Source organism: Peromyscus californicus, unplaced genomic scaffold (assembly GCF_007827085.1).
Source record: "Peromyscus californicus insignis strain IS unplaced genomic scaffold, ASM782708v3 Scaffold_6__1_contigs__length_162567912, whole genome shotgun sequence".
In the NCBI taxonomy this organism is placed as follows: Eukaryota; Metazoa; Chordata; class Mammalia; order Rodentia; family Cricetidae; genus Peromyscus; species Peromyscus californicus.
The window spans coordinates 128,246,202-128,270,370 of NW_026294584.1; the positions used below are offsets into that span (position 1 = coordinate 128,246,202).

Sequence of the window (24,169 nt, forward strand, 5' to 3'; positions counted from 1 at the left end):
ACAATTGGTGAGAGAGAGGGTTTGCGCTCATCCAGAAAGGTGAATAAAAGCGAACCTAGTAGATAAATTAAGGAACACCGTGTGCTGCTCTTGTGTGCCTGGGCCTGCCCTAGGCTTGTTCTAGGACAGCTCATCAGCTCAAGTCTTCTCACTCAGAATGTCACCTGTGGCCTCATTCCCACAAGCCGTGCCTGTGGAAGGCAAGGAGGACCCAGTACCTCCTGGATCCTTTCCTCGATGTGATTCTTCTGAGAGCAAAGGAAAACCCAAAGCTCAGCTAGGCACCATGTGTCTCCCCACTCCCCGAGTCCCAACCACAGCACGGCAGACCCTCTGCTGAGTTCTGGGTCTCCCAGGCCCTGCCTGCCCCTCCATCCCCTTGAACCTAGGCCAGGCAGTGGGGAGAAGCCCACTTCAGAGCTGCTGTTTCCCGAGGGTCTAGTCACTGAGGTCCAGGGAAGTGTATGAAGATCCTGGTAAAGGGACCCAGTGGGCCAGTGGATCCCTGGGTCATACAGGAAGTGGAAACGCCCGAGATGCTACAAGCCGGGGGTCTTCTCAATCATAGTCTCTGTTTTGGGTGAGATCTGGGGTAAGAGTTACCTTACTCAGCAAGACTCCCTCTGTGCCGCCTGCCCAGGGCTCCTCCCAGCCAGGTGTCAGCCAAGGAGGAGGCGGAGAGGCCACCACCCCAGTCCAAAGCTGCAGGCTCCTAAGCCTGGAGTTGGTAGGAGGGACGGGACAGGGTGGGGCGGGAACAGCGACTGCCTGCTGGGAGTCAAAACGAAAGCACTCCAGCTGAAACTGGGCCCGGAGTCGGGGCTCCGAGTGGGAAAGCATGGCTGGAGAGGAATTCTAGCCCTTGTTCTCTCCCGGGGGACACAGGGCTGATTGGCAGCAGGGGTGGGGTGTCTGCCCCCCCTCGGGGGGGCAGGACAGGGCCTCAGGCCTGGGTGCTGTCTAGCACCTGGAAGATGCCTATGTCCTGGTTCCTGCTGTCCTTGGCACTGGGCCGGAGCCCTGCGGTGGTTTCTCTGGAGAGGCTCGTGGATCCTCATGACACTGCACGCTGCTCTCTAGTGAGTCTGGGGCCCTGGGAAGTTGGGGAAGGCTGAGGGTTCAGTCTGTGCCTCTTCAAAGCCCTAATCTGACTCCCGTCACTGCCTCTGTCAGAACCGCCCTGTCTGGTCTGTCTGGTGCTGACGGGAGAGAGCAGAGGGACAGGGGACAAGAATTAGTCTTGTCTTCAGGGGAGGGCTTAGGATGGGGAGCCCCAGAAGGAGGTAGGCAGCGGTAGGAGTTGTCAAGCAAGGGAAGGTGCTGAGATTCGGGGATGTCACTGACTTTTCCCTCCTTCCCAGGGTCTTTCCTGCCACCTCTGGGGTAAGTATCGCTACTTTGACAGAGAGAACTTCGAGGCTAGCTGAAGAGAAGGCGGCGGTTCACCCTCAGCCCCGAGAGGCCAAGCTAGCTCCCCTGCCCTCGGGAGCTATCAGAAGCCAAACCGGGCTCTGAGCAGTTTTGGCTCCCCTCCACCCTTCACACCCAGATGGTGACATGCTCTGCCTGCCTGGAAGCATCGAGCCTGCCTCAGGTCCTGTGCTGGTGCCCACCCGCCTGCAGACGGAGCTGGTGCTGAGGTGTCCACAGGAGACCGACTGCGCCCTCTGCGTCCGTGTGGTTGTGCACTTGGCTGTCCATGGTGAGTGGGGAATCCTGAGACTGTGTGTGCACATTTGAGTGTCTGGGAAGGGCACGAGGGTTGCAGACTCCGTGAGCATCTGCAATGTTTAAGACACTGCCCAAGCACCCCTAGGCCAGCCTGCTCTCCCAGGCCTCTGCTTACCAGTCGTGGCATTCCTGGAAGGGAATCGAAGCCTGGACCAGCCCAGGGCAGCTGTCTGACTTGGGCTTTACTCTCTTCTCTTCCTTTCAGGGGACTGGGAAGAGCCTGAAGAAAAGTCTGACTGGGAACTCCAGGAGCCTAGAAACGGTGAGGAGCCAGTTGGCCGAACCGCTGCTTCCCGTCAGGGTCTTGCCCATGGCCCATGGCCTGGCTGACCTGTGTGTCGCCCACAGCGTCTCTCCTGGCCCAGGTGGTGCTCTCCTTCCAGGCCTACCCCACTACCCGCTGTGCGCTGCTGGAGGTACAGGTGCCTGCCGCCCTGGTGCTGCCTGGCCAGTCTGTGGTATGTGACATGCTTCTCCTGCTGAGCCACCTCCTGAATCCGACGCTCCCCGCCACACTCTCCCGCAGTGTTTCTTTAGATCCGGGATCTGAGCTGAGCAGTGAGCCCTCTCAGCCTTTAGTGGTGGTTTTTCTGTCTATAAAATGAGGGTGAGGACACTCCTGCCCCCCGCCGTGTTTGACTTGGTGAGAAGGCACTAAGCAGTTATCTGGGACAATTTTTATTTCATACGCTCACCAGCAGCAAATAGGGCTTCCAATTGCTTCCATCTTCGCCAGCACTTGGCATCTTAAAATTTCTTTCTTTCTTTTTTTTCTTTTTTCTGGAGCTGAGGACTGAACCCAGGGCCTTGCGCTTGTTAGGCAAGCACTCTACCACTGAGCTAAATCCCCAACCCAGCATCTTAAAATTTCAATGTTAGCCATTCTGCTATGTGTGTCGTGGTTTATAACTGGGGATTTGTGTGTGCATGTGTGGTGGTAGTGTTTATATTTCTGAATTGTATTTGTTGTGTATGTATGTATGTATCCTGGGGGCTTCATATGGAAGGCAGAGGACAACTTAGAGTCTGTTTTCTTCTTTTTACCAAAAGGGTCCTGGGGATTGAACTCAGGTTGCCAAGCTTGGTAGCATCTAGACAGTCCAGGGCTTGTGTTTTTGTTGTTGAATTCTGTGTATGAATGTGGAGGAGGGGCATGCTGAGGATGAATCAAAGGCTTTGTATATGCTAAGCAACAGTCTATTGCTGAGCTACACCCTCAGCCCTTGTTTTTATTAGACAGAATCTTGCTGTATAGGCTAGACTGAAATCCTCCTGCCTCACTCTCCTAAGTGTGCTAGGACTACAGGAACATGCCACTGAGTTTGGTATTCATTACAGCTTTAATTTGTATACCCCTGATGACTGAGAAAGTTAAACACTGTTTACAAGTTTATTGGCTGTTTATAACTTCCTCCATGAAATGTCCTTTCAAGCTCTTGGTGACTTTCTAAAATAAGAATAAAAGCCACTGGGAATGTGGCTCAGTGGTAGAACTCTTGCCTAATATGCTCAAGGTCCCGGGTTTGATTCCCAGCAAAACCCACACACAGGAGAGTAAAAAACAAGTCATAGCTCCTTTGCCTGTTGAGCAAATTAAATAAGTTGGTGCCTGTAAAACACTTCAGGTTATGCCCAGCAATGAAGAGTATTAGTAAATTAATTTCCTTTTCTTTTGTCGTTTTGAAATCTCCCATAAGCTATGCATTTCTAGCTGGAGAAACTGAGGCCCAGAGAGGTGTGGTTGATGGGCTGCCTTCACTGGACTCTCAGACTAAGAAAAGAATCATGCTAGACCATGGTGTGTGCACCAGGACAGGTGTTGGGACTCCTCCCAGGGCCCACCTGGCTGAAAGTCTAACTCTCCTGGGACAGAACCACTCCCACTACTCCCGCTTCTGGTCCCCAGCTTGGAAACCATGGACTGGGAAAACTGCTTGGGGGACCAGCAAGATGGCTTAGTGCATAAAAAAGCAATTGCCACCAAGTCTGATAACCTGAGTTCAGTTCCTGGGACCCACATGGTGGAAGGAGAGAACCGACTCCAAGTTGTCCTCTAACTCCACATGTGTGCCATGGCACATGCAAACACACGCACACACACACACACACACACACACACACACACACACTTGTTTTTTTTTAATCAGCTCAGTTTACTTCACAGTGCAGCCATGAGCATCACTGAGGGGCTTGCACTAGTGTGTCTAATAAGTCTCCCTCTAGCCAAGTGGCCCACGACAGCAGGTGTAGGCAGCAACTCAGACAGCCTGGCTAATCCCAAACCTGCCAATACAGCTACAGAAGATACCTGCTTTAGAATGGGGGACCTGTTCAAAAAAGGAAACTTAGCTGGGTGGTGGTGGCACATGCCTTTAATCCCAGCACTTGGGAGGCAGAGGGAGGTGGAGCTTTGTGAGTTCAAGGCCAGCCTGGTCTACAGAGCAAATTCCCTGGACAGTTAGGGCTACACAGAGAAACTCTGTCCTGGGGGAGGGGAGAGCCAATGAGTGAACAGAGTGGTCCACCCACATGAGCCCAAGATCTTGGCCTGGGTTCTGAACCCTCCATCTCCAGCCCTCTACCACCTTCTCCTCATAGGGCTCTGCAGTGTTTGACTGTTTTGAGGCTGGTCTTGGGGCTGAGGTGCGAATCTGGTCCTACACACAGCCCAGGTACCAGAAAGAACTCAACGTCACACAGCAGCTGCCTGGTAAGTGACCCGAAGCCCTGGTCCCCTAGTCTGTGGTCCCTCTGGTCACTCCCCCTCTTCCTAGTCCCATCACTTTCAGGCAGGGATCTGAGCTGGTACCCTCCTTAGTCAGTTCCCTGTGCTTCTGGGATGGGTGCTCTTACTGTGTAAATGTGGGTGGTCTTCAGGGCACAGGCAGCCCCTCTCAGTAGCTCCCCAAGTAGCTGGGTGGTGGTGGCCTTGGTACGTGGGTTGCCTCCCTTCTTTCCCTGGTCCTCAGCCCCACTGGAGGTTTTTCTGTGATCTCTCCCCAGACTGCAGGGGTCTTGAAGTCCGGGACAGCATCCAGAGCTGCTGGGGTAGGGGCTAGGGACAGCGGGCTGGGTGGAGGGAGGAGAAAGGTCTGGAGTTCACACAATGCATACGTGGTGCTGACTTCAGCTCTGGGATGCCAGATTCCAGAGGCACAGGACACGTTCCATCATTCATTCATCCATTCCACTGTAGTAGTTACGTCATCTGTGCCAGACATTGGAAATATAAAAATGAATCTTTTTCTTGTAAAAATGTTCACTGGGAACATATAGTGGGCCAAAGCACTGTCAAGATTATGGTGCCTTCTTCATAGATCAAAATGGAAACCATATTAAACCTGAAATAGGAACCCAGAAAGTCAAGATTTTGATGTGTTTTTTTTTTTTTTTTTTGCTTTTCAAGACAGGGTTTCTCCTGGTTGTCCTCTGTAGACTAGCCCAGGCTGGCCTTGAACTCACAGAGATCTGCCTGCCTCTGTCTCCTGAGTGCTGGGACTAAAGTCGTGCGCCGCCACCACCACCCAGCTTAATGTTACTTTAGTTTTACATTTTCTTTTAAAGAAAATTTATCATGCATATATAGCATATACAAAAAAAGTTTTATGTGCAATGATTTTTTGTTTTCTTTTTGAGACAAGGTCTCACTGTGTAGCTCTTGGTAGCCTGGAACTCACTCTACAGACCAGGCAGGTCTCATGTTCCCACAGATCTACCTGCCTCTGCCTTCCAAGTGCTAGGACTGAATGTGGCCATTGTGTCCAGCCAAGTGCACTGGTTTTAATGTCTATTTCAGTGAAATGGCTGTGTAGTTAGGTTGTTTTGGTTTTGACAGGATCTTGTAGGTTGTCTACATGAGACTTGAACTTGCAATCCTGCTGCCTTAGCTTTCCAATTAGTGGAGGTTGCAGGTGTGCGTCATCACATCTGGCCAGTTGTGTTAGTGTTTACATGTGTATAGACTTCAACAACTAGCACAAGACAAGATGAAGGCATAAATTCTGTGGCAGTGTTTAAACTATGGAATCTTCTCCTCCTCTTTCTTCTTTTCAACTCCGTTTTCTTTTTGGCCTTCCTCTTTGGCACTCCATGAAGATCTGCAGGCACCAGAGTTTTGAAAACAGAACACATCAGGCATCTCATCTTGTCACTCAGTGGTGATTGCTTTCCTTATTCAACAACTATTGTCTGGATAATTACTCTGTACAAGACATAGTTATAGAGTAAATTAATAAGCAAACTTGATAAAAACCTCCATCCTTCTGGAGCTGGGAATTGGGGTTTGAGGAGGGTTGAGGAAAGATCCAATAAATCTTTGTAGATGTAAAGTATACTGTAAGGTAGATGGAGACTAGAGTTATGGAGAAAATTCAAGGGAGAGGGATGGGAAGGTTGAGAGTTGCAGTAGTGAGAGCCTCACGGTAGTGAGGGATGTGAAGGAGGAGCCCTGTATTTGAGAGACAAGAGAGATCCATAGGGAGAGCACAGCCCGTGCGAAGGCCCTGGAGCAAGAGCAAGGTCCAGTGTGCTTAAGGAATACGAAGGAGCCTCATATGTTTGCAGCCAAGTGTTCAAGACACAAGTACTAACAGATGAGGTTAGAGAGGTCAGAAACTAGGTGGGTTAAGGTCTTGCAAGCTGTTGCAAGAACTTTTTTTTTTTTTTCAAATGCCGAATGCCATTTATTGAATGAGGAAGGAGGTCTTAAATACAGGCTTACAGCACAATGGGAGAACCCCGGAGGGCAGAAGTTCGCTACCGATGTTTTATAATCTTGTTGCAAGGACTTTCACTGGCATTACTACATGGAACATAAGTGGAGTCTAGGGAAAGTATTGGCATTAAGGAGGTAGCAGAATTCTACTGGCTGCAGAGAAAGAAGAGTTGTCCAAGCTGGAGCCTCTGTGGGTTTGGCTTTGGGCTTGTGGCTGGGGACAAAGCCTGGTATGAGATGGGGATACAGTCTGTCCTCCAAGGGCCTCCTAGTCTGAGGGTTTGATGGAATTTCCAGTGGGACAGTTGGTGAGTATGGCCCAGGCTTGGCTGTGTAGAAGGGGTAAAGGGAGTCTGAACTTCTCTCCTCTCTGCTCCCGCTAGCCCTGCCCTGGCTCAATGTGTCTGCAGATGGTGACAATGTTCGCTTGGTACTGGACGTCTCTGAGGAGCAGGACTTTGGCCTCTTACTGTACTGGGATCAGGTTCAGGGTCCTCTCAAATCCTGGAAGCAAAAAAACCTGGTGAGGCTTCTCCTCCAGGTCCATGCTCACCCTGTGTTCATGCCTGTGTTAAGGATGCCTGCAAACTGTTAAAGGGACACACCCAAAGCAGAGGGCCTTGGTGGGGTGCAGGGAGGGGGGTTATCTGCCTGGTTCCCTCAGCTTCCCTGATTTCTCTTCCTTATCTTCTCATAACTCACTTCGGTCTGCTCATCCCACAGACTGGACCACAGACTATTACTTTAAACCACACAGACTTGGTTCCCTGCCTCTGCATTCAGGTAGGAGCAGAATCCACCTGCACATGGGGATAGGGAGGTTCAGACGGATGGCCTCAAATCTTCTAGGGTCACTGTTCTCCCTACTCTGAGGTAGAGACTATGGCCCCTTTGGGTGGCTGGCTGTCCCTTTACTCTTGCTGTCCTGTGCCTTCTGCTTGTTATGTGTCCAGAATGCTCCTGGGGTCCTTTATCCACAGGACTGTTCCTCTTGGTGTTCCTATGAAGGGTAAGACATACGCTATGTACTTAAAGAACTTGAATCCTTCTTGCCATTTACTGGCTGTATGACCTTGGACAAGCCACTGCCTTTCTGAGTCTGCTTCCTATCTGCAATCTGGATAAACTATACCATTATAGGGCTGTTGTAAAGAAGGGTGCCACATCTAGGTTTAAATATGTTGACTGCAGCCACTCCCTCTGATTGCACATTGAATTATTCATCAAGTCCCATTCATTCACTTGACCTCTTGCTTGTTCTTCCTCCTTCCTCTTCATCCTCAGCTCATCTGGGGCCTCTATAATCTCTCCTGTAGTCTGTCAATAGCCTCTACCCCCACCTCCCCTTCCAGTGCCTCTTTGGCATTCTGGGCTCCCTAGTTTTCCCTCAACTGAACCTTTCCCAGCAGACTTTCTTCCAAGTTCTCCTTTATGAGAAGTTTGTTATATCCAGCAGAGCTGCTGACCAAGACTCACCCAACCTGCCTTTGCTCAGGCAGTTTCCACTACTGCTTCCACGTAACTGAATCTTCCCAGCTCACATCACCTCTTTCCCAAAGCTTCTCCAGTATTCTGGCCTTTCCTAGTTCCCAATCCCCCTTGTCCTTTTGGCTTCTCGTCTCCATGTGTCACTTCCTCTAACATTTGGGCTTCTGTCTAATTTCTTTTTGTATATATAAGATGCTCAGTAAATATTTGGAAGTGGGTGAGTGACTAATATTTCCATATTTTATCCTTACTATAACTATGAGTCTGTGACTTCCTTGAAGGCAAGCAAAGCATATCTTTATTCAAATACAGTAACTTTGCCAGAGTAACTTTGGACAGGGCCTGGCATACAGTGGGTGCTAATTATTGATGGTATAGATGAATAAATAAATCCCCACTGCCAAACACAATGGTAAGATACATGGCAGGTGTTCAGGAAATGTTTGCTGTGATTTAACTGTCTGCTTTGCTATGTCCAATGCCCATCACTCAGTAGGTATTCCCAATTAAACATTTGATGAATAAATTAATGTATTTTCTCACAGCATAGTGTTAAACACATAGAAGGTACTCTTAAAAACCTAGCACAGTATTTGATACATAGTAGATATTCACACATGGTTGTGAAGTGAATCAAGGTTAATAATCTAAGGCTCTGTGTATACCATACTGCTAAGATACATAGTAGGCACTCAGTGAAAGTTGAGTGAAAAGCCAGGGATGATGGTGCATGCTTTTAATCCCAGCCCTCAGGAGGCAAAGGCAGGTGGATCTCTGTGAGCTCCAGGCCAGACAGGGATATGTAGTGAGACCCTGTCTCAAAATAGAAAAACAAAAACAACCCCCTCCAAAAGTTGAGAGAAGATGTTCTAAGTGCACATGGCAGTGTTTACTCAGAGAATCCACATTCCCATCTCTAGAGCTCTGTAAGGGGTGAGAAACCTGGTGAGTGCTTGTGAAACCTGCCTCAGTGAATGTGTCCTAGTACCCAGCAGGGTCTGACACGTGATCATGGATGGTTGGCTGGGTTGAATTGACTTAGTAGAGCCCCCATTTTCTTCCCAGGTGTGGCCCCTGGAGCCAGATTCTGTTAGGACCAGTTTCTGCCCCTTCCGGGAAGGTGAGCGAATCCCCTATGGCAGGGCAGGGGGCTGTGTGGAAGGCTGATTTGTGTTTAGTAACCCTGGCCCTCTGCTTTAGATCCCCGAGCACACTGGAACCTTTGGCACATAGCCAGTCTGCGGCTGCTGTCCTCAGGGAGATGGCAGCTAGATGCACCATGCTCTCTGCGGGCCAAGATGGCACTGTGCTGGCAGGCACCAGACCAGGGTCCCTGCCAGCCACTTGTGCCACCGATGCTCCAGGAGAATGTCACTGTGAATGTGAGGTCAAAGGCAGACCCAGGGTGGAAAGAGAAAGGGGACCCCAGGGTCTCCCTTCGTGACCTCACTCCTTCCCTGCCTTCCACAGAAGCCTCATGAGTTCCCGTTGCTGAGAAGCCACCCCAACCTCTGCGTCCAGGTCAGGATGGTGATCAAAAGCACTGGGCTGAGGGTGGGACTCTGCACCAATTCTCCTCCCAAGCTACAGCCTCCACACGCACTACTGGGAACTCATGCCCCCAAGCACATACATCATACACAGACACATTAATAATAATAAAAAAATAAAGTAAGTTTTAAATTAAAAAATAAAAGCACTCATTCAAGATTTCGCTGGGCATGGTGGCTCATGCCTATATTCCTAGCACTTGGGAGGCTGAGGCAGGAGGATGTGATGCCTGGAGTTTGAGGCCACCCTGGCCTGAGCTGTGTAGTGAATACCAGGCCAGCCTCGGCTGAAGACTGAGAATGCTTTAAAACAAAACAGATTTATTGACTATCTGTATGTGCCAGCCACTCTTGAGACAGACTTGTCCGTGAACAAAACCAACAACTGTCGCTGTCATCCCAGAACCTATTTCTAATGAAGGCAGGTGAAGAATATGTGTAACTGAACGTGTTCAAGTGACATCCGTGCTGTGGCGAAAGGCGAAGGAATGGGGAAGGGCGGAGGTTGTGATCTCCAGTGGGTGACTGGGTGAGGCTGGATGAATCTCCTCTGAGGTGTCAGATGAGGGGGAATGGGTGTTTTAAGTGCTAACTCAAGACAGAAAGAGCTGTAAGGTTGTGAGCTCCGTTAGCACAGGTGTTCTCACAAGGCCTGCTCTGAGAAAGATGGGTGACTCCTAATCCTGCCACCTGAACCCAGATGTGCCTAACCTCAGGTCCAGAGTGCAGAGCCGGCCTGATGGGCTTCCTCTTGCCTGTTCCCTTCCTTGTGGACTTCCTGGCCCTGGCTCTGGCTTTGACTAGCGCTCCTAACTCTGGCTCCTTCTAAGCAGGTGAGCAGCTGGGAGAAGGTCCAGCTCCAAGAGTGCTTGTGGGCTGGTGAGTGGGGCTCGAGGGTGGCTGGGACAGGGCCCCTTGCAATGGGGTGAACCATGGAGGAGCTGCTCCCGGGGCTGAAGGTTGGGGGTGGGAGGAAGGCAGGTGGCAACTCCCGGGTGGGTCTTACTAGAACGGCCTCTCACTCCTCCCAGACTCCTTGGGGCCCTTCAAAGATGATATGCTGTTAGTGGAGATGAGAACTGGCCCAAACAACACATCAGTCTGTGCCTTGGAAGCCAGTGGCTGTACAGCATTGCCCAGCAATGCCTCCACGGTGAGGACCAGGGAACCTTCCTCCAGACCTTTCCAGCTCCGTCTCAACCGTGGCCTCATGTTCTCATTCCATCCCACTTCCTCTACTCTGCCATTGCTCTGCCAGGCCCAGTACTCTCTCTGGGAATTGTGTGTGTGTGTGTGTGTGTGTGTGTGTGTGTGTGTGTGTGTGTGTCTGTCCGTCCCTTCTCTATGGCTTCTCAAGCCTCCCAGCTCCTCTTGACAGACACTTCTGCTCCACTGCAACACCTCGCACGCTGCCCCAGGTGACAATCCCCCTTCCCTTGACTTGGCAGAGAGCCGCTCACCTTGGAGAGCAGTTGCTGCACGACTTCCGGACACAGCAGTGTGTGCAGGTGAGCTGGTGACAGAGCTTGTGTCTACAGGCAAGGTCCTTCCACCTGGCATGGGCCTACCTGTTCTGCCTGCTTTGCGTCTAGCCCAGGGTAGGTAAAGGGTAGGAGCATATAGTTCCTGTCCCTCGGGTGCTCACTTCTGGCTAGAGATCAGCAAAGCGATACACACCCCCAGGAAGTGTTAGGTTCTGAGGAAGACTGTGTCTTCCAAGGCCCCACTTGGCACAGAGCTCAGCGCAGGCACAGCTGGAGCAAAAGCACAGTGCTTACAGGAGCCTGCGCTGGGCAGGGCAGTATGCATGGCTGGGGCTGGGAATTGGAAGCCGCCGCCGCCGAGCAGACGTTATGAGGTGTTGAACACCAAGCAGGGGACTGTGGTTGTGTCTTACAGCTGTGGAATGATGATGACCTGGGAGCGCTATGGGCCTGCCCCATGGACAAGTGTGAGTATGACAGGAACTCTTTCCGTGTACCGGGAGCTGATTCTGCTGACAGGGACTACACATCACATATGTGAGGCTTTGCCTGGCTCAAATAGATCACAGCGGCATTCCTGTATTCACTCAGAAACCACAAAGAGGCAGAAAGGTGGTTCAGCTGGTAAAGGCACTTGCCACCAAACCTGAGAACCTGAATTCCCTGGGACCCATGTGAACTGACTGCCTTGATTTGTCCTCTGACCTCCACACATGCGTTATGGCACATGGAGGGACAGAGACACATAGAGACCGAGAACACACTTTCAGGGATCCCAGCCCTCACCAGCACAAGTCTAAAAGGACATAGCCGAGCACACCCAGTAAGTCTGAGCTGTTGAATGTTTGCAAGTGTGATCTTTTTTTTTTTTTTTTTTTTTTTTTTTTTTTTTTTTGGTTTTTTGAGACAGGGTTTCTCTGTGTAGCTTTGCGCCTTTCCTGGAACTCACTTGGTAGTCCAGGCTGGCCTCGAACTCACAGAGATCCGCCTGGCTCTGCCTCCCGAGTGCTGGGATTAAAGGCGTGCGCCACCACCGCCCGGCTGCAAGTGTGATCTTAACCATCGTGCGAGGTATCGAAGCACTAAGCAGTGTAAAGGGTTCTGTGCAGTGACTGAGCACAGTGGGGACCTGGTCTAGGTGGGATGAAGGGTTCGGGAGGAAAGGTCCAATACTCAGAATGAATGGACTGAAGTCAGAAAGGTGGGGGCCTCGTCAGGAGGCTATTGCAGTCATGCAAGACAGCAAGGTTAAGGGCCTGCCACCTGCTTACAGGATATCAGCTGGCATTTAAACATTTACAAGGCCTGGCACCGTTATGTATTTTACGTGCAACCCTATATGCACTTGGTACCATTATCCCAAATTTACAGGCACGAGAATTGAGGGAGGTCACCCAGATAGATGGAGCTCTTTCAGTGCATAGGCTCTGACACTGTGATTTTGGGGCAATTCACTTCAAGTCTATAGGCCTCAGTTTCCCTCCTCCGTGAAGCAGAGTGAGAGTTGTAAGGGTTCTAACTAGCCCATTCTTCCCTGTCTATCCCAGACATCCATAAGCGCTGGGTCCTGGTGTGGCTGGTCTGCCTACTCTTGGTCGCTGCGCTTTTCTTCCTTCTCCTTCTAAAAAAGGACCGCGTGAAAGGTGAGCACTTCCCTGTCCCGGTTTCCCAGGGACAGCCTCAAAGGGTGACGCTGGGCTCCAGCGGGTGGAGGGGAGGCAGGTCCAGGCTCACCCTCACGGGCTCTGCTTTCCCGACAGCGGCCCCCAGGGCGCGCAAAGCCTTGCTCCTTCACTCCGCCGACGGAGCGGGCTACGAGCGTCTGGTGGGCGCGCTGGCGTCAGCGTTGAGCAAGCTGCCGCTGCGCGTGGCCGTGGACCTGTGGAGCCGCCGCGAGCTGAGCGCGCACGGGGCCCTGGCCTGGTTCCACGGGCAGCGGCACCGGACCCTGCAGGAGGATGGCGTAGTGGTCCTGCTCTTCTCGCCCGCGGCGGCGGCACAGTGCCAGCAGTGGCTCCAACATCAGACGGTGGAGCCAGGGCCGCACGACGCCCTCGCCTCCTGGCTCAGCTGCGTGCTGCCCGATTTCTTGCAAGGCCGTGTGGACGGCCGCTACGTCGGGGTCTACTTCGACGGGCTGCTGCACCCCGACGCCGTGCCCGCCCCGTTCCGCGCTGCGCCGCTCTTCTCCCTGCCCTCGCAGCTGCCTGGCTTCCTGGATGTCCTGCAGGGAAGCGGCGCCCCGCGCCCTGGGCGGCTCGCGGACAGGGCGGAGCAAGTGGCCCAGGCCCTGCGGGCCGCCCTGGACAGCTGCACCTCGCATTCGGGAGCCCCGGGCTGCGGCGAAGCATGGGACCCGGGACCCTACCCTGCACTCGAATAAAGACCGACGCAGTTAGCCTAACCGAGTAGCCCTGGCGTGTATGTCGTAATTTTCAGCTAGCAGAGCCTTTAACCCCGCGGCCCTTTAAAGCCGGGACAGGTGCAGCCCGGCGCCGCTTCTGGTTGGTTGGCATGGGGTGACGCAATGGCACATGGCCGTTCCTCATTGGCTGTGAGAAGGCCCCGCCCTCCTGACTGCGGCGTTGGAGAAGGTGGTACTTTACGGAGGCAGTAGCGTTTAGCAGACTCGGCCCACAACTCCCGGGGCGGGGGCGGGGACTTTTTTTTCTCCTTGTAGTCTAGCCGGGTCTGGATCCTTCCCGGCCTGTTGCAGGCCTTGTCTCCGTCTTCCAAAGAGGCTCTGAATTTGACCCCTTCTCTTCATATCCGGATCCGGGCTCCTCCCCCAGGACCGCCCATCCGGCTTTCTCTCGAAATATTTGGGATCTGACCCTTTCTAATTCTGGCTCCTAATAACTCACTGAGACCCTAAAACCATGGGCTGACGCCTAGCCTTTTGCCAACGATCCCGGCCACCTGCCCCTACGGTAACGGAGACATAATTTCTCTTCGGGAATTGTAGATTAGGCTCCATTCCCCTCCCAGCGCCTCAGCCTCCAGTACCCCAGTTCGTCCTCGTTTGTAATTACATAGGTCTGTCTGGGGCTTTCAGCCCCAAGGCACCTCAGAACCAAACCCTCCCTCTCTTTCCTCCTTACAGCCTGGCTTCTCCAGTGAACCCTCCCCTTGACCTGTATCTGCACGTCCCTGGGAAAAGATGGCCCCACAGCCCCTAAGGGGCCTGGTCCCATCTCTGCTCTGTGGCCTGAGCCTGTTTCTGAGTCTCCCGGGACCTGTCTGGCTCCAGCCCTCTCCTCCTCCCCTTTCTTCTCCCCGAGCTGAGCCCCATCCATGTCATACCTGCCGAGCACTGGTGGACAGCTTCAACAAGGTGGGTGCCTCGAGGGATGGGCCCATTAAGCAGAGAGCAGGGAGCTCTCAGTGCAAATCTGAGCGGACTCTAGTCCCAATATGGGATGCCTGCTTTAACTGTATGGCCTTTGGGAAAGGTGCTTCACAGTGCCTCAGTTTCCTGATCAATAACATAAAGTAGTGGGATGTTAGAATGTTAGCCCGGGCGGTGGTGGCACATGCTTTTAGTCCCAGCACTCGGGAGGCAGAGGCAGGTGGATCTCTGAGTTCGAGGCCAGCCTGGTCTACAGAGTAAGTGCCAGGACAGCCAGGCCTACACAGAGAAACCCTGTCTCCAAAAACAAAAAGAATGTGTGTCAGGCGCTGTACTTCAGCATTCCTAATTTCTTCCCTCTGCAGGGTCTGGAGAGAACCATCCGGGACAACTTTGGTGGTGGAAACACTGCCTGGGAGGAGGAGAAGCTGTCCAAATACAAAGACAGGTAAGAAGGTGGTGGGGAGGTGTCCGCCCCCAACCCCTGGTCTCTGCTGATTGGCTGGAATAGATTCTCTTGGGAAGCATTCATTCTGCAGATCCTGGACATTAGCTGAACAGCAGTAAACAAGGAAACCAAGCCCTATCTTTGTGAAACTTGCATTTTAGTAGAGTAGACAAGCAGTACATATTACCTGTCAGGGGAAGAACAGAAATTCGGGGTTGGAGGGTGGGTGGGAGGTGTTCAGGATGATGGTCCATTGGAACAGACACCTCACTGAAGTAGCAGGGCCGGCCTTAGTTTCTCTCAAAAGTGGCTGGAGTAGAGTAAGCAAAAGACGACATACAGAAAGGAGTTTAGATTTTATCCTGAATGTGAGGCCAGAAGAGGGCACTGGATTTCCTGAAACTGGGGTTACAGGCAGTTCTGAGCCACCATGTTGATGCTGGTAATTGAACCCAGGTCCTCTGCAAGAGCAGCCGATGTTCCTAACTGCTGAGCCATCTTTCCAGCCTCTGGTCTTAAATGAAGAGGTCACTCACACTTAAAGTACAGGAAGCCAGGGCAGCATGGAGGGAGTAGGGAGAGCAGCTGGGGCTGGCTGGTGGGTAAGCTTCTGCAGTCTACATATAAAGGCAGCATGAGCTAGCAAGACATCCAGTGGTGGATACAGTGAGAACTAGTGCTCACTAGTTGAAATCTGAGCATATTTTGGAGATCATCAGTTGACATGATGGATTCCTTATGGGGCACAGAGAAAGTAATATAGACATCTGGCAACGTGCAGGTATTTTCTGAGGAAGTAAGACTGCAGAGAGAGTATGGGCAGGGGTGGGGTCAGAACATGTGCTGAGATGGCCTCTGAACACCCAGGAAGCTTCCATCGCATCCCAGAGTTCAGGAGAGAGGTAAGACTAGAAGCAGGAATTTGAGAGGCCCTCCAGCTTTTCAAAGTATCATTGAAAGGAGGGGCCGGCAAAGTGTCGGAGTTCGGCCTGCTTGTTGGATCTTTCTGTTTCTACTCTTCTGGAGAGCCTCCCTGCCTGTTCTTGGTTCTGTGGTAAAGGGTTAAACCATGGTTCCCACTAGGAAGGAAAGGGTTTGTTTTTCTGTAACTCTGGCCATTTCCTCATTTAGGAAGGCGCTGATACCAAGGGCACTTCTGGCTTTATAATGGCTCTGGGTTCTTTTTCTTTAAACGGTTTTGTTTTATTCTATTATGTATTTTTTCATGTTTTAAATAATTTTTTTTTTTAATTTTATGTGCACTGGTGTTTTGCCTGCATGTATATCTGTGTGAAGTGTTGGATTTCCTGGAACTGGAGTTGCAGTCAGTTGTGAGCCACCATGTGGGTGCTGGGAATTGAACCTGGATCCTCTGGAAGAGCAGCCATTGCTCTTAACCACTGAGCCATCCCTCCAGCCCTATTTTCTTTTTCTTTCTTTTTTTCCACTTTTGATACAAGATCTCACCAATATAGTCATGGCTGGCCTTGAATTCACAGAGATCTGTCTTCCTGGGTTCTTTTTAAATTATCATTTATTTATTTATTTATTTATTTATTATTTATTTATTTAGTGTGTGTGTGTGTGTCTGTGTGTGTACATGTGCACAGCTTCAGGAGTCAGTTCTTTCCTTCCACCACTTGGCTCCTAGGGATTAGACTCAGGTCCTCTGTCTTGGTGGCAGTTGATAGCAGGTGCCGTTACCTCTTGAGCCGTCTTAGCAGCTCCCAATTTCTTCTCTTTCCTCCTCCTGTCTTACTAAATTACCCTCTCTAGTATGCCGTGTGTCAGACCCTTTCAGTACATGACATAATACATCATGTTTGTTTATTTTTAATTCCTTTTTTTGAGAAGGTAGTATAATTAATTTTTATGTTGTGTATTTGTGTGTATACATGGTTGTGTGTGTTCACATATATATGTGCACAGTATGTTGACTTCAAGTGTTCATTTTATTTATTTTATTTTACGTATATGAATGTTTTACCTGCGTGTCTGTAGACCACATGCATACAGTGCCTATGGAAGCCAGAAGGAGTCAGATCTCCTGGAACTGGAGTTACAGGTAGTTGTGAGACACCATGTGGGTGCTGGGAATTGAACTTGGGTTCTTTGGAAGAGCATCCAGTGCCCTTAACTGCTGAACTCTCTCCATCATCCCATATTATTATTATTATTATTATTATTATTATTAATCATTATTATTTTTCGAGACAGTTTTCTCTCTGTAGCCATGACTGTCCTGGAACTTGATCTATAGACCAGGCTGGTCTCGAACTCAGAGATCCAGAAATCCCTCTGTCTGAGTGCTGGGACTAAAGGCATGCGCCACCATGTCTGGTTGCCCCACATTATTTTTTGAAACAGGTTCTCTCACTGAACCTGGAGCTCACTAACTTGATTATTCTGCTATATTGGAGACAGGGATCTGCCTATCTTTGGCCCCTCTCTACCCAGTGCTGAGTTTACAGACACCATGCTACACTTGGCTTTTACCTGGGTGCTGGGAGTCTAAACTCAGGTTCTCACGCTTGGTGGGAGACACTTTACCAAGTGAGTCATCTCCCCAGGCCCCACGTCGTATTTTACATAATAAAAATTCTGTTTTTGTAATATGGGCTCATGTAGACCAGGCAGCCCTCCAGCTTACTGTATAGTTGAGGATGACCTTGAACTCCTGATCTTCCTGCCTCTTCCTCCCAAGTGGTGGGATTACAGGGGTGAGCCACCACACCTGGTTTGCATATTCATTTTTTAAATTGTAAAATAAACATAAAAGAACTTACCAGTCTGGGAATGTAGCCAAGCTGTCAGAGTGCTTGTCTCCCATGCACAGTACCCTGGGTTCCTTCCCTAGCACCTCATAGAACCAGGCGTGGTGGTGCATGCCTGTAATTCTAGCAGTGGGGAGATGGAAGCAGAAGGTTAAGGTTGGACCTAGCTACATAGCAAGTTCAGGGCCGGTCTAGGCTACATGGCAAACCAAATAAACAAACAAACAAGCAAAAAAACCACCAATAGGGACACTTAGTACATTCTCACTGCTATATAACTATCACTGTCTACTTCCAGAACTTTCTCACTTTTAATTTTTTTTGTTGTGGCACAGTTTCCCTATATAGTTCAGGCTGGCCTCTAACTCGGTGACTCCTGCTTTAGCCTCCAGAGTGCTGGTGTATGCCACCACATTTGACTTTAAAACATATTCGTCACCCAAAAAGAAATCTTGTACCCATTAAGTATCTCTTCCTCATCGCTCCTTCCCGCACGCTCCTGGGAGCTGCTAATATGCTCTCATCATGCAGAAGCCCGTGTGGATTTTCTGATTCCTTTGAAGTCTTACATCATGTGGCCTTTGGTGTCAGGCTCCTTCCACTTAGCACAATGTTTCCGTAGCTCGTCCTTATTGTACGATATGGGCAGCACATTACTTCATTCCTTTTAGGGCTGATCATATCCAACTGAGTGGACACTCTGCATTTTCTTTCATTGGTTGATGGGCAGTTGGGTTGTTGTCTACCTTTTGCCCACTGTGAACATTGTGGCTGTGCGCATATGTGCACAAGTGTGTGTTTGAACAGCTGTTCTCCATTCTTCTGGGTGTGTGCCCAGGAGAGGACTGCTGAGTCACGGTGGCTCCACTTAACTGATTGTACCATCTTGCGTCCCCACTTACAGCGCAGAAGGGCTTCTGGTTTCTCTACACCCTTGCCAGTGCTTGGTAGATCGGATATTTGCAGGAGGGGTGGGGGTCTCCCCCTTGTTAAAATTCTATCCTGACCCCTAGAAACCTGCCCCTTGGAGTCCTGCAAAGTCTCCTTTAAAAATACCATAATGTGATTTTAGTGCTGTCTCCCCAGCATGGCTGTCCCAGGTCAGATTCGGGAAGGGGGGACTCGGGATTTACCAGCAGAGGTGTTATTGTTTCTGTTTGACAGACGAAAACAAAAAGGAGTGTGCCCCAACATGGTGGTGGGACGTAGAGGCAGGAGAGTTCTAGGCCATCCTGGGTGACATAATGACAGCCTGATTAAAGCTGTGGGGGCCAGAGGTGAGAAACGAAAACAAAAATCTCACATCTAGCTTCTGACCTGGGTCTGTCTGATTCCCAGAGCCAGTAGCCCTTCTGTTAGTAATGCCCCATGGCCTCTTCCTTGATATTGTCATAGTGTGAGGGAAAGTGGAGGGAGCTGAGGGGCAGGTGGGTGGAGTGGAGTATGTTCCTAACACCCCGGTCCTGTCTGGTCAGTGAAACCCGCCTGGTGGAGGTCCTGGAGGGCGTGTGCAGCAAGTCAGACTTTGAGTGCCATCGTCTGCTGGAGCTGAGTGAGGAGCTGGTGGAGGCCTGGTGGTTTCACAAGTGAGAGGCCTGGGGGGGCTTCCCCGTGGGTGGGTTACAGACAGGCCCTGGTGACACGTTTTTTACTGCCAAGAAATGGTTGCATGCCAGCTTAGTTTGGAGCCTTCCAAACCTAGATCTAAGGACTTGGTGTGGGTACCAGGCCCCCATTCTGGGCCTATTTATCCCTCTGCCAAGTGGGAAAGGGGCCTTGGTCATGTGGTGTCTGGGACACGTGCCCACGTTGGGCTGAATTACAGATTCAGTAAGAGGTAGGAGTAGGCGGCCGCTCTGACACTCTCAGCTCCCTCTCTCCCCTTCACCTCATCTGCCCCTGCTTTAGGCAGCAAGAAGCTCCAGACCTCTTCCAGTGGCTCTGTTCCGACTCCCTGAAGCTCTGCTGCCCCTCGGGCACCTTTGGGCCCTCCTGCTTGCGTGAGTCTTTCGTGGTCCTCTTTGGGGGTAGGGGGAGACTGCTGAGGCCAGGGAGCCAGGCCGGGCTGGGTGAGAGCAGGGTTACTCGGGTAACATCTCCAGTCCTGTGCTCTGGCCTGTCTCTCAGGCCTGAAATGCACAAATTGGGTCAGGCTGGGAAGTGAAGCACAGGGCTAGCCTGGTGCAATGTGGCTGGTATCAGGCATTAAATAAATGTTACCCCACCCTGCCTCCTTCCTTCTCATGTCTGGTCAGACTGTACCTAGGGAGAGGCAGGCACCTGCCCTGAAGCCCCCATTGTTGCTGCCTGTTCCTCTACAGACCCAAGGCAAGAGCTGAACTTAGTATAGTCCTGTCTTATTATTTATTACTGGTTTTGTTTTTGTTTGAGGTGACAGGGTTTTATCTGTGTGCCCAGGCTTTGAACTTGTAATAATCCTGACTGAGCCTTCTAGGTGCTAGAATTGCAGGCACACGCTATCATGCCAGGCTCCTAGCCCTCTTTAGAACTACTCCTGTAAATAGATAAAGGGCTAGGTACTGGAATGACCAATTCAGCCGTTAGGAAAGATTTATCAGATGTGGCGGTGCGTGCCTGGAATGCTGGTATTTAAGAAGATGTTCAAAGTCTATTCAGATAAATCATCTGGACTTCCTGAGGAGTCCATCTCCAATACAGACATAAACACGTGTGTGTGTGTGTGTGTGTGTGTGTGTGTGTGTGTGTGTGTGAAGAATATTTGAGTTTGAGGCCACCCTGGCCTACATAGTGAGTTCTAGATCAACTAGGGCTACAGGAGTGAGAACTTCTCTCAAAAAAAAAAAAAAAAAAAGGTAAATAAAAATAAAAGTAAATGAAAAGTTTACCGAATTGTTTTGCAATAGGCTATTTTATATAGCTTATGACAGAATAAGTGAATATTAAAATTAATTTTCCTTTCCAAGAAATATTTAGGACCATGTAGAAAATTATGTTCTTTTGGATGACAGTGTTGCATCTAAGAGCTCACTCAATTGATGTCTGCCCACAGCATGTCCTGGGGGCACAGAGAGGCCCTGCGGTGGCTACGGGCAGTGTGAAGGGGAAGGGACTCGAGGGGGCAGCGGGCACTGTGACTGCCAAGTCGGCTATGGGGGCGAGGCCTGTGGCCAGTGTGGCCTTGGCTACTTTGAGGCGGAGCGCAACAGCAGCCATCTGGTATGTTCGGGTAGGTAGCCAAAAGGTGTGGTGTGGGGCAGGGATAGCCAGGATACCTGTCTGCCCATCCTCATACTGTCTGCTTTTTACCCAGCGTGTTTTGGTCCCTGTGCCCGCTGCACGGGACCTGAGGAATCCCACTGTCTACAGTGCAAGAAAGGCTGGGCCCTGCATCATCTCAAGTGTGTAGGTAAGTGGGGAATGCTGGCGGGGCCTGGACTTTACTCCCTGGCCTACACCGGTACCATCCCATTCACATGGAACCCTCAGCCTGGCTGGAAAGGCAGCAAGCCACGGCTTTACAGTACAGAATGACCTGTGTGCCGTGGAAGATGCATGTCCAGACCCAGCTTAGCGCAGGGCAGTGACAGATCAGGAAGGCCTTCTTGGAAGAGGTGCTACTTTGGCCAAGTCTTTTTTTTCCCCCTCCGGTTTCTTGAGACAAGGTTTCTATGTGTAGCCCTGGCTGTCCTGGAACTTGCTTTGTAGACCAGGCTGGCCTCGAACTCTGAGAACCACCTGCCTCTGCCTCCTGAGTGCTGGGATTGAAGGCGTGCACCACCCTGCCTAGCTCACCAAATCTTACAAAAACACACCAATAACAACAACAAAAATCTAGAGTGGGCTCAGCAGTGAGATGACTCAGCAGTTAAAGGTGCTTGTTGCCAAACTGAAGACCAGAGTTCAATCCCCGGAACACACTTGGTGAAAGGAGAAAGCCAAGTCCAGCAAGATGTCTTCCGATTTCCACATGTGTGCTGTGGCGGGAATGCACCCACACACATACACATACGCATATATGCAGGAAAATGAGAAATAACTGTTTTGTTTTGTTTTGTTTTTTCCTTAAAGAATGATGAGAATTTAAAGCCAGCTATGGTAATGCATGTCTTGGATTTAGCACTGGTGTGGTAAGAGGCAGGAAGATTAGGAGTTAAAAGTCATCCTTGGAGGCATAGTAGTTTCAGGCCAGCTTGGGCTACAGTTAAAATTTTTTTTCTCGTATAACAGTCCTGACGTGAGTGGTTCAGGTTAGCAGTGAAGCTCTGTCTTGTCCGTCGCTCAGGGACCCAGGTCCCCTCTATCTGTGGTCATCCCCTTGGATATAAACTGCATGGATGATGCTGAGTCATGTCTGCCTCCTGCTTCCCATCTCAGCACTCAGGAAGTGAGAAGGGGCTGATTGTTTTAAGGCTAAGGTAGAAGGGAGTATGTCACTCCCGTCTCCATCCCCATCCGAGGGCAGTGCTTAGCTGCAGGGCAGACAGACTTGAGTCTCTGGCTGGGCGTTGCTCGTCCGGCTGCATGATTACTTCAGAGCTGGTTGTCAGCTTGCAGCTGCTACCACGCGCGTGAGCAGAGGCAAGTCCACTCCTGACAGTCCTGCCCTAGTTTCTCTGCTGGTCCTGCAAAGTGACACTCCCAACCTTTGCCCTGTCCACAGACATCGATGAGTGTGGTACAGAGCAAGCCACCTGTGGAGCCGACCAGTTCTGTGTGAACACCGAAGGCTCCTATGCATGCCGAGGTCAGTGTCTGCTGCTGAAGGGAGAGGCTGGGATGGAGGAGAGGGACAGGAGATGTCGCTTCCTCCAAACTGCTGCCATCTCTGGCTCCAGAGCCCTCAGCTCCCTGAGGTCACCTTTGCCTCCCCTTCCCTCCCCTCCCCCCTTTCCTCTTCAGATTGTGCAAAAGCCTGCCTGGGCTGCATGGGAGCAGGGCCAGGCCGCTGCAAAAAATGCAGCCGTGGCTACCAGCAGGTGGGCTCCAAGTGCCTAGGTGAGTCTCGTGCCAGTGGGGGCTGGAGTGTGGGAGAAGCAAGGGAAGGAGGGGTGCCACATGAGTCCGGGTGGGAGTGAAATGCAATCTGGTGTGCTGAGTGGGGAGTCATGGCAGTCAACACTGACTCCTTCCTCTCTTCTGTCCCCTTCCCGGCCGCAGATGTGGATGAGTGTGAGACAGTGGTGTGTCCGGGAGAGAATGAGCAATGTGAGAACACGGAGGGTAGCTACCGCTGTGTCTGTGCTGAGGGCTACAGAAAGGAGGAGGGTGTCTGCATGAAGGAACAGATCCCAGGTAAGCAGGGAGGGTGGGAGGCTGGGCTGGGCTGGGCCGGTCCATAGGGAGAGCAGACAAGCACCTCCTCCAGGCTCCCCTTCACTTCCTCCCAAAGAGACCGCCCAAATAGGCTTCAATGAGCCCTGGTCCCTGTGTCTGTTCTCAAGGTTGGCTTTTGAGACTGCATTCCCTCAAATCCCAGGCAGAAAGAGAACCAGATTTGGCACCAAAGCACTCCGCCTCCCTGAGCATGTTTTCTCCTGTCCAGTGGGACCAGCCCTCTGCAAAGCCTTGGGCAGCCCCTCCACCTCTCAGCTTCCTTCAAGCTTAGGGTGGCGGGGTCTCAGCCTCCCCTGCAGAGGCTTTCTGAATAGAGAATGGTGCTGTGTGCTTGGTGATGGGTGTGTGGGGGTTGTGGGCAGCTCCGGGAACTGCCAGGAATAAGGCACTGACATGTCACACCTCCTCTGCAGAGCCGGCGGGCTTCTTCGCCGAGATGACGGAGGATGAGATGGTGGTCCTGCAGCAGATGTTCTTTGGTGTCATCATCTGCGCCCTGGCCACACTGGCTGCTAAGGGGGACTTGGTGTTCACTGCCATCTTCATTGGTGCCGTGGCAGCCATGACCGGGTACTGGTTGTCAGAGCGAAGCGACCGTGTGCTGGAGGGCTTCATCAAGGGTAGATAATCCCTGCCACCACTTATGGGATTTCCTCCCACCCAGGATGCCCCCAGAGGTCATATCCCTCTCCTGCTGGACACCTGGGGCAGTGGGGTTCCTCTTTGAGACTGGGGTAAACACCCTTTTACCTGCCTTACTGAGCAGCCAAGGACCCCATTAGCCCCGGGGGTTAAAAAGAAGCCCTGAAGCTGATGCCACGAGAACCTTGCCTAGAGGCCCGGCAGGCATTACAGTGCGTGACGTTCAAAAGACAGTTTCTCCTTAGGGAGGTTGCGGGCTTCGGCCCCCACCCAGGACAAGAGGTGTCCCCTCAGGGGTGGGGCCACCATAGCCTCTGCCAGGTGCATGCTGACAGCTCCTGTGTGTATTCACCTCCCACACCCCAGCCACTGACTTATTTATTCATCTCAGGAAATAAAGGAAGGTCTTGAAAACGGGAAAAGCTTCAGTTCTAACTACTCATCACTACCACCTCAGTAAAGTTTTCCACACCCCTGACAATTTAAGGGCTGCCATGATAGAGAAGTGGTGGGAAGGGGCTAGAGAGCTGGGTCACTTGTTAAGAGCACGTGTTGCCCTTGCGGAGGATCCAGGTTCAATTCCCAGCACCCATGTGGTGGCTCACAACCATCCATCCTGCAGTTCCAAGGGATCGGACTCACTCATTCTTCTGACCTCCTTGGGTATCAGGCA

At 51.3% G+C, this 24,169-nt stretch overlaps 2 protein-coding genes across 7 annotated transcripts; both read left to right on the forward strand.

Moving 5' to 3' along the window:
* The first annotated feature begins 821 nt into the window (after positions 1–821).
* On the forward strand, positions 822–13,378 carry Il17rc (interleukin 17 receptor C). 5 transcript variants are annotated; one of them, XM_052719544.1, is made up of 18 exons: positions 822–1,079; positions 1,362–1,383; positions 1,550–1,702; positions 1,937–1,993; positions 2,080–2,189; positions 4,330–4,441; positions 4,735–4,779; positions 6,829–6,968; positions 7,169–7,228; positions 8,999–9,053; positions 9,134–9,315; positions 9,404–9,454; positions 10,317–10,362; positions 10,515–10,636; positions 10,932–10,991; positions 11,383–11,434; positions 12,515–12,610; positions 12,728–13,378. In XM_052719544.1, the coding sequence occupies exons 1-18, from the start codon at positions 975–977 to the stop codon at positions 13,348–13,350; spliced, it is 2,091 nt and encodes a 696-aa protein (XP_052575504.1). In that variant the 5' UTR covers positions 822–974; the 3' UTR covers positions 13,351–13,378. The 5 variants fall into 5 exon arrangements, with proteins under 5 accessions (XP_052575504.1, XP_052575501.1, XP_052575502.1 ...); XM_052719541.1 differs by having other exon boundaries at positions 12,515–13,378; XM_052719546.1 differs by lacking the exon at positions 4,735–4,779 and having other exon boundaries at positions 823–1,079.
* Positions 13,295–23,918, forward strand: Creld1 (cysteine rich with EGF like domains 1). 2 transcript variants are annotated; one of them, XM_052719549.1, is made up of 11 exons: positions 13,295–13,388; positions 14,071–14,301; positions 14,682–14,764; positions 19,014–19,124; positions 19,447–19,538; positions 20,570–20,746; positions 20,831–20,926; positions 22,181–22,264; positions 22,420–22,515; positions 22,678–22,812; positions 23,268–23,918. In XM_052719549.1, exons 2-11 carry the CDS (start codon positions 14,128–14,130, stop codon positions 23,480–23,482), a joined length of 1,263 nt encoding a protein of 420 aa, XP_052575509.1. In that variant the 5' UTR covers positions 13,295–13,388; positions 14,071–14,127; the 3' UTR covers positions 23,483–23,918. The 2 variants fall into 2 exon arrangements, with proteins under 2 accessions (XP_052575509.1, XP_052575508.1); XM_052719548.1 differs by lacking the exon at positions 13,295–13,388 and adding an exon at positions 13,596–13,897.
* Positions 23,919–24,169: the final 251 nt, after the last annotated feature.

Bases quoted from the DNA above. Each gene is read 5' to 3' on its own strand.
- Il17rc (XM_052719541.1), top strand. From the start codon at position 975: ATGCCTATGTCCTGGTTCCTGCTGTCCTTGGCACTGGGCCGGAGCCCT. The intron at 1,703-1,936 runs GTGAGTGGGGAA...TCTTCCTTTCAG, and splicing joins TGTGCACTTGGCTGTCCATG to GGGACTGGGAAGAGCCTGAA. The intron at 9,316-9,403 runs GTGAGGTCAAAG...TGCCTTCCACAG, and splicing joins AGGAGAATGTCACTGTGAAT to AAGCCTCATGAGTTCCCGTT.
- Creld1 (XM_052719549.1), top strand. From the start codon at position 14,128: ATGGCCCCACAGCCCCTAAGGGGCCTGGTCCCATCTCTGCTCTGTGGC. The intron at 14,302-14,681 runs GTGGGTGCCTCG...TTCCCTCTGCAG, and splicing joins TGGTGGACAGCTTCAACAAG to GGTCTGGAGAGAACCATCCG. The intron at 14,765-19,013 runs GTAAGAAGGTGG...CTGTCTGGTCAG, and splicing joins CTGTCCAAATACAAAGACAG to TGAAACCCGCCTGGTGGAGG.